The following is a 16859-nucleotide window of genomic DNA, read 5'->3' as shown; positions in this document are numbered from 1 at the left end:
TTCAAAAGTCAATCCATGACCATCAATTATATTAAAAATTGATCCTGAAACATATTTACCAAACCAAAGCGAGATCATCAGTATGTATTCCAAAATCCCAGTTACTCGATTAAACATAAATCCAGAAAATCTTGGGTCCATAATTGACTTTATTGAGGTCTGAATACATTGCAGCATGGCACTTGTACATGGAACACCCGCTACTGAATGGTTTCCTGCCTTCACCTTTCAGCTCTTCAATGAGAAGCCTGAACAATAAGATAACGGAAATTAACATTCAGCCGAATGTGTTACATCTTACATATATGTATGATGCTTAAACATTAAGAGAGGACAGTGCATTCACGTGCTATATTCAAAATAATGTCATATAAGCTTTTATTTTGTTACGTTCATGTATGCTTTTGGCAGATAAAAATGAGCTACATGGAGCAAAACACAGGCGTAGGAGCCAATACATGTACAGGAAGTACTGACACAGAAAGATGGAAGAAACATGGGCTAGGGGAAACATTAAAGATCAGTATTTACTATAAAAAAACTTCTCTATCCTGCAAATTCTGTCAGCATATACCTATACAAGATTGGATACATCATCTAGAAGTTTATGTTTGTTGTCTATAAATTATAAATATTTTATCAGAGTTAATTATGTCAGATAAAGGAGAGAGAGGAAAACCATATGAAAAGCGTCCCTCAACCCATGGGGTGTTGGAACTTGATGCGTGTCTGAACACTTTGCCCATGAGTAGATGACATGGTTGGCTGATGGTACCAAAGAAAAAGGGACTGCAACAGTCAGCTTGGCACTCTTTCTTTAATACACAGACTGTCACTCCCTATCTGAGCATATCCACCACCTTTATGAAGACTGCAAGCTTAACCTTATATATCATTCTTTTATTACTTATTTGCAATTTATATCAACCGATATTGGCATTGCATCACTATCTTAAATTTATAACTTAATTTTTTTTTGTTGATCAATTAGTCAGCGCTTAGGCACTGAATAGCCACATCATCAAAGGACATTAAAATAACTTGGTCATCATCTCACTGCATTTTTTTATAATTGAAAATTAATTCATTAATCGAAGGATAGATCTGTTACAAAAAAACCAGAGGCTCAAGGTGCAGCATCACTATTAAAAATAAATATCAGAACTATGTTAAAATACAAGTAACCCACAAGAAGAGAGATTAAAAACAATTACAAAGCTGCCCAGAACAGAGAATCCCTGTTAACAAGAGTCATCATCTCACTGCATTAGTAGCATTGGTTCTGGCTGCCAAAATTCTGCCACCATAATTTGATCTGGAAAAGTTACCAAAGGCCTTCAAGGCATGATCTCATCCAGCCTATTACCATTGATGAATCTCCTTTGGTCTCCCTTGGTCCCAGCAAGGCCAGAGTATGCAGCACCAACTTCTGTTCAATGTCTTGGTAACATTCCAAAAATTCCAAATGGATCATGGGGACCAAGATCCCTGAGCAATGAGCAATCATCAAAGTTGAGTTTAATCCAATCCTACAGGGAAGGGGGACATTCCCTTTCTACTAGTTCGCTAGAATGAGCAGAGGATGCAATTGTCTGTCACCCCCCTCAAAGTGGAGTTAGTGGGAACTCCTCTAAAATTCCAATTCCGTAGAGTTTCAATGAGCTACTCTATTTTTTCTATGAATGCCAATGAGCTACTCTAGTAGTGACCAAGTCTATTGCGAAGTTGGCGTCCATCCCTTTGTTGTTAAAGATTATTGTATTCTTTCTTCCCATATACTCCACAAGGTTGCTTCTCTGGTGCATCTTTACATAAATTTCCTCCTAGTTATTGCGAAAGGAAAACTGACTCAAAAGGCTCAATGATGCATGTAAGAGGAATCCACGTAGCACCAAACAAAGACAAGAAATGGTTGTTATTTTTTTTACTTTTTATTTTTTGAAGTGGAAGTAGTTGTTAAATTAATAGCATGAGAATAAGATAAAGATGTAATTAGCAATTTCATCACTATTATTGCATTGCACAAGTACAGACAAGTACCACATCAATAGAAGGCTCTAATCTTTGGTGGAGTAGAACCTAACCAGACAGACTTAATGGGTAATGATGTGTCTACCCTACCCCACCATAAATTCTTTCAGAATCCAATCCACGAACTTGAGACTAATCATACTTAAGGAGCTGAAGACAATGTGACCAGTCATAGGTTTAGCATCCATCTATTTATGTTCATACTAGATTTGCTTCTGATCACTGAAACCCAAAGGTGATCTTCCTCCCTTGAGAACCAGGTATTCCATTTTATTGTCTCCCAGCTCCCATGAGTAGGAGTGCAAGCTGGGCACCCGAGTTAAAGATTTTACACTGCGACAGCCTCAGCCCAAGCTTGTTCAAAATTTAAGAGCCCGCCCAAGTTGCACCGCTACTCACACGAAACTTCTCATTATCATCTCCTGTTTTTTATAAACTTTGTTGATGCCTTGTAACCTGAAAGGTAGTAAGAGTTGCCTTGATCAAAGTGATCCTTTTGTGATTAAAGTGATTAAGGAAGAGGCTAGTGACAGTTGCCTTGATCAAGTGATCCCTCCACCAAAGGATATGTAACTCATTTGACAAGCACTTTTTTATCATTGCGCTTTTCCCTCCTAACCTTTAAAGATATTCTCCCCTTAATTCAAAAATGGCTCTCAAAAAGTTCATTTCTTCTTGAAGCCTACATTTTCCTCCCTAATCTAATTCATATAGAAACATGTGATTAAAAGCTGTAAAAAATCTAATTTTTCAGTTACATTTTCCCAAATATAATAATGTTTTCTTACATAAAGTAGCTTAGTACATACAAACAACAAAAACAACTGTATTAATTCAGGTGCAAACTGAAATTCTTTAAAAAGTTAGGTGCCTTATAATTATATATTATTATTTAATCATTAGTTGGTATCTTAATTATCATATGGATGCGCTTTTACCAGCATCAGTTGCAGTGGCATACCTCATGTTCATGAGTGTGACCATGTGAGTGATCTCCATGGCCTTCCCAAGGATGTCTCCATCCCTATCCAAAAAGAAAGTGCTAAATGAAAGCCAAGACCTGAAATGATGAACCACACACACACACACACAAAATAAACAAATAAATAAATGCTTACCAAGACTACAGGACCATCTTGTTTAGCCCTGTAAAGCACCCAGAACCTACAAATGGCAGAAAGAGTTTTAAAAGTTGGTTGTCTGCAGTTTTCCTAAAAGATTTTAACAATCATATTACATTTAAATTACCAAAAGTATATATATATATATATATATATATATGCCTGTAGACATGGACAAATTCGTAATTATCGCAAACAGGGAGATATTTGTACTCACAATGTTACAGTTTTCACCAAAAAATAAGACTATGTTTCAGTGAAATATATATTTTAGAGATAGGAGAACCCATTGACTTTAAACATTGTCTTCCTTTAAGCTCACTGCTCCATTCTTCTCCTTTTACCTCTTCACTCAATTTCCTTGTATTTTGCTACTCCAACTTCTATCATGTTCTATCAAGAATATTTATTACAACTCATTATGATTTATTCATCAAAAGTATGAGATCATCCTTAGCTCACCAAGCCCAACCCTCAATTGTCCCAAGTATTCCCTTTAGCCTTTAATATATTGCTAACATCATTCTATTTCTTGCCATCCGATCACTACCCAGCTAAAAAACTAATTTCTCAAAGTTCTGCAAAGGGGTGAACCCTAGTTGCTTGAGATTATCAATTTGAAGGATGCCATACTCTTAGGCTAGATCTAATCAATGTGTTTGCTTTTCTATGGCACATAGCAAAGAAGCCTTCTGTTCTTTGGAAGTTCTTTTGTTCCGCTTTCCATGTTGTTTGGTGCTTTCCTCCTTCAAGGGAAACCACTAAAGTAAAGGTCTGGTATGTCGTCTTGTTAGCACTGAACCCAACGAAGTAGAGGTTTTGTGATGGGTCAGATCAGAGTGGAGCTTAAAAGAAGACGTTCAGGTGAGAAAAGCTAAATGCAGATTTCTTTCCTTTTATTTTCTGTAGCAAGGAAGAGGCAGATGAAGTCCTGGAAAGTGAAACAACAAAGTTTAGGACGCCAGATCTCTGGCTGGGTAGATGGAATCCATTTGTGGGGGCAATTCAAGAAGTAGGGAGCAAAAGCCTTGTTTGGATTAATGTCTTCAGGATTCCTATCCATGCCTGGAATTTGAATACATTTTCTGCCATTGGAAATGCCTGCGGTTGTTTCAGAAGAGTTGATGCCTATACATAACTACATATAAGTTGAAGAGTCTGGTTGTAGAAAGGATTCTGGTTGAAGCAGAGAACTTGCACTTGATCCCCCTGAGCTTAGCATTAAACTTTGCTGGGGAGTGGTACGACTTGAAGTTGGTGATTGATGGTTCCTGCTACATTGGCTTCAGGAGGATGCAGTGGTTTTGCCTGATTGAACTCAGGGGTTCAATTGCTTTGCAGAGGAAATAATAGAGTCGTTTGAGCAGGGGAATAGAAGTCTAGAGGAGGAAGACGATGGAAGTTGAATTCTAGACCAGGGAATAGTCATGAGAGAGAGAGAGAGAGAGATGAGAATCTGGAAAGGTGGGGGTAAAGAAGTAATTCCTCAGATGGGAGATGAGAGGTCTTTAGTGGAGGATAGACATGTAGTGGGAGCTTTTAAGAAGGGGGTCTATCTCGATAAATCTAAAAGTACCTTCTTAAGAATGAATATGGAATAGATCAAGGATGGGACCCACACATTCAGAGAGGTTTTGAGTAACTTTAAGAGGTGCAAGGCCCTGCCTTAGGTAAAGGTAAGTTGGGAATTTGAAAGGGGAGAATTAAGAAAAGAATAAGGAGAAGGCATGGGGCAGCTTACAATCTTCATCGGAAGAAAGCTTCATTTACTGGTTCATCAACGGATGTTGCTTCTAACATTTGAATATATGGGTGTGGCTCGGGGATATGTAGGGCAAGGTCACTCCCATTGCTCTGTTGCTTGAACCAGTTGAAGATACACAAGAACCGTGCCCTGTCTCTACTTGCTAGAAGACGAGACAAGAGAACGGGGGTTTTGTTTCTAGTTACCAGGAGGAAGCCTCAGAAAGGGAGTCAATAGTAAGGGATGTGAGTGACGCTAGGGTGGAGAAGGTGGAAGAAGGGGTGAACAATGAAACCGAGGACAGAGAGGAGGGAGGTGACAATGAAGAAGGAAGTGGCTTAATAGAAGTTGAGGGCGAGAAGGGGATTGATTTAGAATTCTTTAATCAAGTCGCGTTGCATAGGAACGATGTCGATTATGTGGTATCTGAAGTGGTTGTCGGAAGACTAGGAGTGGACTTGGGCCACAGGGGCAAGGAGACGAGTTTGGCTAGAAGTGGTGAGGTTTCGGTGACCCCAAAGAAGACCAAAGTTTCAAGCAAACTCAACATGGTTCATGTTACCAAGGTTTTCTCAGGGTTGAAAGATGGTTTGGTGGGAGCTAGGCCGACCAATAAGTGTAAAAGGATTTATAAAAGAAGAGGAGTTGAACTCAGATCTCTGAGTCTTGAGAACCTGCACCTAGATTCTTCACTCTCATCCAAAGGGGCTAGAAAGATGACCTTCCAGTGGATTCTCAAAGCATTGAGTTGAAAAAGTTTGACCATTTCAAAAAAATCAACTAGGGTTGGTTCTGATTCGAAAGAGGTTTTTTGTTGAAGTGATGTCGGGGGAAAAGGAAATAAAGAAAGGAAGCATGGACTTCTCAAGGTTACGGTTCAGGTGCCACTTGTACCTGCAAAGGAAGTCAGTCCAATAGTTCAGGAAGAGCAGGATATGATGCTGGTAGGAAGCACTTCTCACGCTCTGACCTGTAATGTAACACTAGAAGAAGGGCAGAACTGGAAGAGTATTTCACCTGTTAAAGCAGACAGGGTATTGATTCACAGTATAAACTCTTTCACGCAAGCTCAATTACAGGGAAGGAACAGCTTTAGGCCCATCTCCTTAACGAGAATCCCTCTCCCTTGGAAGACGTCCCCTCAGTCCCAAACAATACAGGTATTGTTGTCCATTCGGTTTTGGTTACTAATGTGCCTTCTGTGCTTGAAACAGATACACTAGCATCCTTAGTGGAAGTTCCAGTTGGGGGGAAGAGAAGAGAGACTGGCAACTGGGAGTGTGAACTGAGAGAAGGTGAGGTAGCATTGGAAGAGAGACAGAAGGAGGAATTAGAGAGAATTTGGAAGAGGATCTGCGCATTGTTGGAGTATAAAGAGAAGGAGGAGGAATTAGATCAAAGGGAGAGAGTAACAACTTCTCAAGAAAAAGACTACTACAGAAGCTCCAATCTAGGGGGAGAGGTAAACAAAGCTAGTGCCTCAACGAGGAAGACTGAGGGTAATAATAGAAGAAAAAAGAAAAAGAGATCTGAAGTAGAGAGATTGATTTCAGATATTGAGGGTGATATTGAATTTAGTGGGAGAGGGGAAAGAAGAAATACTCTGCTGTAAGGTGGAGTCTTTGAGAAAGGGTTTTTTTGAAAGAAGTGTTTAATGAAAATCATTAGTTGGAATGTGAGAGGCTTGGGAAGTGAGAGAAAGAGAATGGCAATTAAAGATTTATTAAGAAGAGAGAAACCGGATATAGTTTTGGTACAGGAAACCAAGCTGGCAGGATTGGATAGAAGATGGATCAAAAGTGTATGGAGATCAAGAGAAGTTTGTTGGACTTCGACTTCGGCTTATGGAGCCTCTGGAAGTCTAGTAACTTTATGGAGGGAGGATGCTGTAAAATCAGTGGATGAGCTAATAGGGAGATATTCCGTGTCTTTAAAGGTTAGGAATGTGGGGGATGGTTTCACCTGGGTTTTAACCAATGTCTATGGGCTAAACTCGTATAGAGAGAGGAATGAGATGTGGGAAGAATTGTATGCCATACGAGGTCTATGGGAAGGTCCTTGGTGTCTTGGGGGGCGGGTTTTAATGCAATTAGGTTTTGTACTGAATCTAATAACCCCCAAAGAACAGTTACAACCAGCATGAGGAAGTTCAATGATTTCATTAATAATTGTGGTCTAAAGGAGTTACCCCTCTTACAAGCCAATTTTACATGGTCTAATTTCCAAGAAAACCCCCTTTGCTCGAAATTAGATAGATTCCTCTTTATTGGAGAGTGGGAGAACCATTGGATGAACTTGATGGCCAGAGCTTTACCCAGAGTCACCTCTGATCACTGCCCTATCTAGTTAAGTCCTGAAACCTTAACATTTGGTCCACGGCCTTTTAGATTTGAGAGTATGTGGTTAACTCACCCAGATTTTGTGCACTTGATTGGGGAATGGTGGAAAGAAGACTTAAGAAGGGTGAGTTGGAAGGAAGATTCCACAAAAAATTGAAAAGGTTGAGATCCAAAATTAAGGAGTGGAATAGGGAACATTTTGGAATGATAGAGGAGCAAATAATTAACTTGGTGTCCAGGATTGAGGAACTTGATTCCAAAGAAGCTCAAAGGATGATGAGTGAGCAAGAACGGGTTTTGAGAGGAAACCTAAAAAAGGACCTGGAAGAGGTCCTTTTGAGAGAGGAAATCTCGTGGAGGCAAAAGTCGAGACACAAATGGATTAAGGAAAGGGATGGAAATACTAATTTTTTCCATGCGTTGGCTAATGGGAGGAGAGGAAAAAATTTTGTGGCTAAATTAGAGGTGAATGGAGAGGAAATCACAAATCAAGATGAGATAGCTAGATTGTTTGTGGATCATTTCAAATCAATCTATAGGAAACCGTTGAATAATAGGCCAACTTTAGAAGATTTGGAGTGGACTAGATTGTTTGAAGAACAAGTAAACTGGTTAGAAAGGGACTTTAGTGAAGAAGAGATCAGACAAGCAGTGTTTCAATGGATAGATCCAAAGCACCTGGTCCAGATGGCTTTACAATGGCTTTTTATCAGGACTGTTGGGATGTGGTCAAAGAAAGACCTTGTTGGGGTGTTTAAGGAATTTGCAGATATAAAAATGATGAGCCCTGGAGTTAATGCTACTTTCTTAGCCCTAATCCCAAAGAAGGCAAATGCAAAGAACCCTAAGAACTATAGGCCAATTAGTCTAGTGACAAGCATCCATAAAATCTTGGCTAAAGTGTTGTCATTGAGAATTCAAGTAGTACTAGCCTCCATCATCAGTCAAGAACAAGGTGCTTTCGTGTAGGGAAGGAAAATAACAGATCAGATGGTGCAATTGGGTAAAGGGTGTTGTGGGTTGGATGATCTTGTGATCTTGTGGATTGGAGTTTTTTACTAGAGGCCCTAGGGTGCTGTGGATTTGGAGCTAGATGGTGCAATTGGGAAAAGGGTTGTATTAGCTCCTACCATTACTCAATCTTGGTTAATGGGATGGTTAAAGATTTTTCCCTAGCTTGTAGAGGCCTTAGACAAGGTGACCCTCTCTCCCCTTTTCTTTTCACCCTAGTTGCAGATGTCTTCAGTAGATTAATCTCTAAGGTAGATAAGGAAGAGAAAGGTAGAGGTTGGAGGATTGGAAGAAATAATATCCAGGTAACCCACCTACAGTTTGCCAATGATATCATAATATTTTGTGAAAGGGGTGATAGGCAGGAAGTGAGGAACCTCAAAGCATTGCTACAACACTTTGAGAATGTCTCCAATTTGAAGATAAACCTGGATAAGAGTTGTGTGGTAGGGGTTGATTTGAATGAGAGGACTCTTCAGTCTGTGGTAGATTGTTTAGGTTGTCCCATTTCTTCTTGGCCTTTGTAGTATCTAGGTCTCCCTCTAGGGGCTAACCCAAAGGAGAGTAGATTTTGGACCCCAATTTTGGAAAAGTTTGAGAAAAGATTAGCTTCTTGGAAAAAAGAATTACATCTCCATAGGGGGTAGAGTGACTTTATTGAGAGCTACCCTAGCAAACCTATCGGTCTATTTTCTCTCTATCTTTAGGATTCCTAATAGGGAAGCTAAGAAGTTAGAGAGGATAATGAGATCTTTTCTATGGGAGCCTGGGGAGGAAAAGAAAGATCACCTAATCAATTGGGAAATAGTTTGTAGGAGTAAAGAGGGTGGATTGGGAGTAGAAAGGTTAGCTCTAAAAAATAAAGCTCTCTTAGGAAAGTGGTTGTGGATAAGAGTTGTGTGGTAGGGGTTGATTTGAATGAGAGGACTCTTTAGTCTGTGGTAGATTGTTTAGGTTGTCCCATTTCTTCTTGGCCTTAGTAGTATCTAGCTCTCCCTCTAGGGGCTAACCCAAAGGAGAGTAGATTTTGGACCCCAATTCTAGAAAAGTTTGAGAAAAGATTAGCTTCTTGGAAAAAAGAAATCTCCATAGGGGGTAGAGTGACTTTATTGAGAGCTACCCTAGCAAACCTACCGGTCTATTTTCTCTCTATATTTAGGATTCCTAATAGGGAAGCTAAGAAGTTGGAGAGGATAATGAGATCTTTTCTATGGGAGCCTGGGGAGGAAAAGAAAGATCACCTAATCAATTGGGAAATAGTTTGTAGGAGTAAAGAGGAGGGTGGACTGGGAGTAAGAAGGTTAGCTCTAAAAAATAAAGCTCTCTTAGGAAAGTGGTTGTGGAGGTGGCCTAGAGAAAGGGAGAGATTGTGGCATGAAGTGGTAGCAAGTATACATGGCAGACGGGAAAATGGATGAGATGCGGATGTATCACGTTAAGCTATATTGGCATCTCCTTGGAAAGCAATTCAGAGTGTTCTCCCTCAATTTTTCAACTTGGTCAGGTATGATGTTAATTCTGGTGACTGTTTTATTTTGGGAAGATACTTGGGTGGGTACTGTTGCCCTTAAGGATAGGTTCCCAACTCTCTATTCGCCTTCCCTTTACAAGGAAAAAACTGTCTCTCATTTTCTTCTATCTATTACTTCACCCTCTTCCTTAAGCTGGGACTTTGGTTTTAGGAGAGGTTTGAGGGATGTTGAACCTAGTAGTGCTTTAGAATTGTTCTCTCTTCTTGGCAGTGTCTTTCTGGACCCTCTTCGTTCGGATGTAAAACTATGGTCCCCTCATCCAAAAGGTTTTTTCACTTGTGCTTCCTTTTTTAAGCCCCTTTGCTCCTCCATGGGACAGTTGGGTTTTCCAACTAAGGAGATTTGGTTTAGACCTGTTCCTCCTAAAATTGTAATTTTCTGCTGGGAGGTGTTTTATAGAAAGATCAATACTCTGGACTGCTTGCAAAAGAAAAGGCCTTTCATGTGCTTGTCCCCTAACTGGTGTTTACTTTATAGGGCTAGTGGTGAGGATTGCTCCCATCTATTTGTATCTTGTTCCTTTTCTAGTGCTATTTGGAGTTGGATTTTTTCTTTGTTTGGGTGCAAGTGGAATCTGTCCACAGAATTAACTCAGTTGTTCGATCCTTCTTTTTTTGTGTGGCCTACAAAAAAGGAAAAACAATGTGAAGATGTATTAGAGCAGCAGCCTTGTGGACAATTTGGGAAGAAAGGAATGCTAGGGTATTTAAAGAAAAGGAAAGAAGCATACAAACTATTGAGGATTGTATCCTGACTAGAGTCATTCATTGGCTAAGAACTATGGACTTCTTTCATACATTTTCCTTTCATGATATTTGGAGTAACTGGAAGGCAGTAGCCAGTAGTCATACGAGGAAGGACAAGGCAGCTGCAGTGTGGAAGCCTCCGCTTGAAGGTTGGGCACAGCTGTATTTCGATGATAGCAGCCAAGGAAACCCAGGCCCTTCGGGGATAGGAGGGGTGCTGAGAGATAAGGAGATCAACATTTTAGCATTGTTTTCAGGCCCTGTGGGAACAGGAGACTCAAATAGAGCAGAGATTTTAGCGGCTGTACAAGGCATCCAGATTGCTGAACAACTAGGAGTTCAATACTGGATAGTTGAAGGAGACTCCAAAATTGTTGTGGGATGGCTGACAGAGCCAGCTTCAGCTATGTGGGGATATAGAGATTTATTAAGGAAAGTCAATTGGCTCACAAGAAATATGACAGTTACCTCTCTTTGGGTGGAAAGATCAGCAAATTCCTTAGTGGATGGACTAGCTAAGCAAGGGGTTTCAAGGGATCATTTGTTTTGGGCTGCTATGTAATTTTGTTTCTGTTTATTCTTGTTTTTAATTGATGTAATACATTGTCAGAAGAGGTAACAGCTCATGCCTCTTCATGGGTTTCCTGTATTGCCTTAATTTCTGGATTAATAAATTATTTTCATTCATAAAAAAAAAGGAAGCATGGAGTTGAAGACTCTAGTTGACAAAGAGGTGGAAATGGCAAGTCTTTGGGCTTGTTCTTCTTAGTAGGAGAGAACTTTGCTAGAAGATTTGAAGCGTTCTAGATAAAGAGCAAGAAAGAAAGCCTGAGAAAGGTTCCTGAAGCATTAGGGGGAGAATTTTGGGATGAGGATGAAGGCCCAGATGAATTTGGTGAGGTGGAAGATTGACTTGTGCATAGTATTTGCTCTGCTGGTCTAGTGGTTGTTGTGCAAGAGTAATGTTATCTCTTGTTTCCTCTCCCTGCTCTTCTTTTTTTTTTTTTTTTAGTTTTAGGCAGTTAGTAGAAGTTGTTGGGTTTGGAGGGTGTTATCTTAACACCTGCCTTTAATTTGCATTCAGTTTTCTCCTTTTTAATAAAATTTTCTTGTTACTTATCAAAAAAAAGGGGAAACCACTAACCTTGGCCTTCTATGTTGGGAGGTATAGAGTCCATTGTTTGATAGGTGGTCTCATTTGCCATTTGTTGGTCATTTAAGGGGAAAGGGGTGTGAGGAAACTGCTGAATTTTTTCAAGGCTTCAAATTGTCTTTCATTTTTCATTGTGCAGATGTCAATAGCTTCTTCGAGTATTGATCTTAGGATTCAAAAGGGTCCAATAGGCAAAAAACAAGGGAATTTGTGTTTAAATGGAACTTTTATGCATCATCTATTTTTAACAGCTTGATAAAGCGAGCCGGGTAAGGGTTGAACCATCTACATATATACAACTAATGAAAATAGTTTTGCTTATTTATCAAAAAAACAACTCAAGAAGGGGGGGAACTACAACAAAGCTACCATGACAGCCATTCAAAAATTTCCTCAGAAACAGCCTCTCTGTATGTTCAGGGGTAAGGCCAGTGTACATCTGTCCCTCCCCAGACCCCACATTGGTGGGAGCCTCGTGCACTGGGCTGCCCTATTCCTAAAGAAGGGGGATTCCACTATTGCAAACTCTTAGGTGCTTCTATCTTCAACCTCAAGGTTTAATAAGACAAAGGACCACCTTAAAAGTATTAGTGTTAAGTAAATTATAGCAGCATCTTTTCAACATGATTTTTTAACATCTTCATGAACAATGCCAAGTGTGTTTATTTCTTCTCACCCCAAGGAAGATGTGCACCTTCACATGCTTGGTGAGCTCCTCACTCTACTGCGAAAGAAAACCTATTCCTGCCATCAAATTTATTAATAGATTTCTTTTCCATGCATACGGACTCCCCTCTGACCCCTAATGAAAGTACGAAACAAGCTCCCATTTGAATCCTGTAAGATTTAGAGGCCTTGCAACCTTTTAATCTCTAGAATTCTAGATGATAATTGCATTGACCTTACACTTTCTATACAGGATAATTGACCTTTCTTTAAGTGAAAGTAATCCTCTTATGTCCCATGACAGTGACATTTCACTTTTAATATGTTCATAGTGCATACCCCTTAAAACTGCTAACCAGGTCCTCAAGTTCTCCGACCTTCCTCACCTTTAGGTTAAAGGTTCATTCTCTACTAGCATAAAGGTTTATCTTCTTGTCAACAGTAATGAGAAATGTTATCTCCTCTTCAAATGTAGGTTGCAAAAGGACTGGGTATGACCAATGAGCTTTGATGTCTGGTTCTCTCTACGCTAAGCTTGGAATGGAAATTATGCCCTTGAGCTTGGAGTGCACTTCAACTTTAGGCTAATCATTTTTCCCACTAGGTTTGGAGAAGATAGAGCTACCCAGCAGATTCTAGGACTAAGGTAGCAAAGGGGCAAGCCCAATATCATAACTGATTGATGGGCCAAAGATTGGTGCAGTTGTAAAACTGCGTCCAGACAAGCATGAGAATATGTGTTTGAGTTTTGCAGCAGCCACTTTGTGCACGATAATGCCAAAGGTTATGTCTATAAGATTGTAACAATTCACCTCTTTCAAGACCCCAGATAGCTGGGACCAACCCTTTTGTTGATGGATACTGAGTATTGACTTCATTAAACTCTATTTAAAGAGGGAACTGAATGATTTCTAAGAGATACCACTAGGACTACTGACCACTAGATCTGATACTCCTCAGTCCATGGATGTCATCTCCCCGTCAGATTTGAAATTCATAATCACGGTTGAAACACTCTTGGGTAAACTTTGGGGGTGGGGGTTGAAGGTGGCATACCATCTCAGGTCTGTTCGTAACTAAATCCACCAATTTTACAAGCTGAGCCAGCTTGTAGTAGCTTCCAGTTAGATCATCTTCTCATGTGCTAGATTGTATCTGTCACCAGTTGGCTGATGTCAATGCAACTTCTAACAGTTTTGGTACTTCTTGCAAAGAGTTGTTATAATATACCATATAAAAGTGTCCATGACATATCTAGTATCAGTATCTCATCTTTTAGATATGGGTATGGTTAGCGTGTCACTTATCTTCAAGCACATTATTTCTTACAAATCTAACTTTCAATTTTCAACCGCCTAGAACAAACTCTAACTCTGAAGCTGGGTAAGATAACCTCATCCTGTTGGAGACATGGGAAATGTTGGTATATTGAAAGAACAAATACTTATCAAGGGGGAATGGCGGCTTATTGAAAGGAGAATTCACTATTACAGGCATTAGAAGTGAACAAGGATGTCACTGTTCTAACTTCTAAGAAACTGGCTTCAGAGACTCAGTACCAAACAGGGATGCGACGTGGGTCAGGTTGGGTTAGGAATTCTTTAAATTTTCAATGGGTCCGACCCTGAACCCTAACCTGAGCCTGGTGTAGTTGAAACCCTTCAAGTTGAGCAGCCTGACTTGCATCCCCAGTACAAATCCAATAGAACTTTTGGAAGAGCGATTATAGAAGAATACGTTATAGGGAACAGAAATAAGCTAGAGATGATATTTTTAATATCCATGGAGTTGATTTAATAAGGAATTTTCAAGTTTTTGAAAATGTCATCAAGGAGGACCGAAGTCAACGTTTGTGTTGGACAAAGGATGACATTTGAGAGGTGCATTGCTGTGGACAAATCCCCATAAAAACCAAACTCCAAAATACAACAAGCCGGTACCCTAACAGAGGGTCATGGAGCAACTTTGTACTAGTCTTAAGATGTATCCTAACAACTCAGAAGGAATTTTTGGTGATAGAGAAAATGATGAGCTTTCTAACAAATGGCCGTAGTTTAAATCAAGAGAGCAGATTCCTTCTATCAATATAGAAGCTATGGAAGTATCTAATGGAATACTGATGGAGAGATGTCAATTTAGTCATTTTCTCTAACTTGTTGCATGCTACGGAAACCTCTCATTGCCAAGCAAAGCTTATTTGGGGTTCTCTGGTTCTCTAGACTTGCCCACTGCAAAGACTTTGCTCGAAACTTATAATGTTTCCTGAATGTAGCAAATGAATCCAACACTCAGATTTCAACAGAAAGCGCGATTATCGAAGATATAATGCAAACGACCGGCAGTGAAGGAACATTTCAAGGCATTGATTGAAATAAATTCCAAATCAGGCAACCAATAAATTCAGAATTAGAACAGAGGGAAGATGTTAATAATTTTCAGAAAAGAAAGGGGGCAAAGACCCATTTTTCGTGAGAATTATGAAGTTGATCCATCAATTGACCAAATTAAGAAGAAGAAGAAGAAGAAGAAGAAGAAAATGTGAAGTACATTAGGGATATGAAGATAGAGGAAGGAGAAATCAGGAAGAAGGGTAGAGTGAGTACCACATGATGGCGCACATGCCCTTCCCGGTAAGGACATGCCATCGCTTTGGGTGATGCACGGTGAAGCCCTTGTAGGTCGTACCGTGTCCATCTCCCCCGTGTCCTCCTCCCATCTCTCTCTCTCTCTCTCTGAGACCGACGACGACGACGAGAGCCCCAAATTCTGAGTTTTACGGAACACAGAAGTGAAAAGACTTCGGATCTTTACCGTATACATTAAAGATGATGTTGGTCTAACTAGAAATTGACACGTAGCCCTTCCGAGGAAGGGTTGAGATGCACGACTCCTTGAGAGGAAAACCCGGAGTTGTACTCTTGAAACTGAGACTGTTGGATTAGAACTTTTTTGGTCGGATTGTGAGATTCGAGTAAGTATTGCAAGTACAATAAACTGAGATAAGAAAAGATCTCAATACAATGGTTTTCATATGATAGCCTACAGTTCTTAGTCTGGATTCTCATGCACTCTATCGCTTATCCAACTGAGAAAGTTTCAAAGGGGAAACGTGGGAATGCTCTGGTTACGGGTCCTCCAAAACCCGCAATTAAAACATTGTTTTAATTCCGAAGTCCGGAGTAAAAAAGCTTGCTTTGGAGATGGGCATTTGGAGTTACGGGTTTGAGACTTTGTGAAAATCTACCCGAACAATTTTTACCACCCCGCCTTTAATCGGGTCGGGTCAGGTTTATGTTGTATAATATCAATTGTTTCTATCTTTTCCGTTTGTCATTTTTATTATAAATTTATTTATTTTTCTATTTACGTCACCCTCATACTTGGCATAAATCGATTAGTTATGCATTCATGTTCTCATTTGTTCTCGTTTAAAAGGTTAAAAGTAAAAAGTTTGGCACATATATAATTTTATATGTAAATATGTGTATAAGATATTAAATATATAATGTAAATAAAATTTCAAATTTAAAAAAATGTATATGTAATTAAAAGTTCTCAAAATTCTGTGCCCATATTTTTCAAATTCTGAATTATTCATCAATTATACACTTTTTTTTTTCTAAATTATTCGTATGTTTTTCCATATCGTTGAAAAATTTACAACTCCAGACATTTTCTTTTTAAAACTGTTATTGTGCATATAATTTATGTATTTATTACACAAATTTACTAAATATTGTCACCCCCAAACAGTCAGACCGGTGACCCGGTTACAATTTTTTGTTATTATTTCTTTTATACTTACATGGTTACTCAATCTCTAACTTGTCACACTACAAAAAAAAAAAAAAAAATCTGTTGGCTTTTGATGACCCATCAATTTGTTGATTGAATTGGTGGCCCATTCATTAGGTTATTAGATTTTAATTTTGTGAAAACTTTTGTTTTAATGGTGGTGGGTTGATCTGTTGATCGAGGATTGAACCAACGATCCATATCAAACTGGAGGGGAAAATAGTTCATCCCCCAGGACAGATTTTAAAACACTAGTAAGCATGCATGTGTTTTGTATATGGCAATTGTAGATGACGATAATGATAGTAGTAATGTATCCAAAATTTTCAATAATATGTATTTTTATTTTTTATTTTATTTTATATATATATATATATATATTAATATTAATTGAATATTACAAAATTCAAATCTGATAACAAAAACACCTCATTCAAATATGTAATAATTGAATCAAGTTGTGAAGTTTCAAGTATCATTAACAAGCCTACCTGCTTGGCTATATTTTTGTACTGTTTTATTTTTTGTGTATCTTTTTTTATTCATTTATCAAAAAAAATGTAAGATTTAAATATAAGGAATTAAATGAGGTAAAAAGTAGTAGTTCAATTTACAATATAAACTTCACAATTAAATAGGGATTAAATTAAAAACAATGAGTATTTTAGGCAAAAGAAAGTTGCATAATCTTATTCATATTTTTAATAGTAGTATAAATATA

The 16859-nt window shown here is 38.9% G+C and overlaps 1 protein-coding gene across 1 annotated transcript; it reads right to left on the bottom strand.

Annotated features, from left to right (window-relative positions):
- Positions 1-15133, bottom strand: LOC148849461 (NADH dehydrogenase [ubiquinone] 1 beta subcomplex subunit 2-like). Its single transcript, XM_088949832.1, has 4 exons — positions 14947-15133; positions 3150-3195; positions 2993-3055; positions 1-248 (listed from the first exon to the last, which is right to left on the bottom strand). Exons 1-4 carry the CDS (start codon positions 15057-15059, stop codon positions 237-239), a joined length of 234 nt encoding a protein of 77 aa, XP_088805958.1. The 5' UTR covers positions 15060-15133; the 3' UTR covers positions 1-236.
- Positions 15134-16859: the final 1726 nt, after the last annotated feature.

Source organism: Nelumbo lutea, chromosome 6 (assembly GCF_056320005.1).
Source record: "Nelumbo lutea isolate HS-2025 chromosome 6, American lotus-T2T, whole genome shotgun sequence".
In the NCBI taxonomy this organism is placed as follows: domain Eukaryota; kingdom Viridiplantae; phylum Streptophyta; class Magnoliopsida; order Proteales; family Nelumbonaceae; genus Nelumbo; species Nelumbo lutea.
The sequence above is the reverse complement of the archived record's forward strand: the minus strand, read 5'-3'. Positions and strand labels throughout refer to the sequence as shown.

Bases quoted from the DNA above. Each gene is read 5' to 3' on its own strand.
- LOC148849461 (XM_088949832.1), bottom strand. From the start codon at position 15,059: ATGGGAGGAGGACACGGGGGAGATGGACACGGTACGACCTACAAGGGC. The intron at 3,196-14,946 runs GTACTCACTCTA...TGCCATTTGTAG, and splicing joins GGCATGTGCGCCATCATGTG to GTTCTGGGTGCTTTACAGGG. The intron at 3,056-3,149 runs GTAAGCATTTAT...CTTTTTGGATAG, and splicing joins AAGATGGTCCTGTAGTCTTG to GGATGGAGACATCCTTGGGA.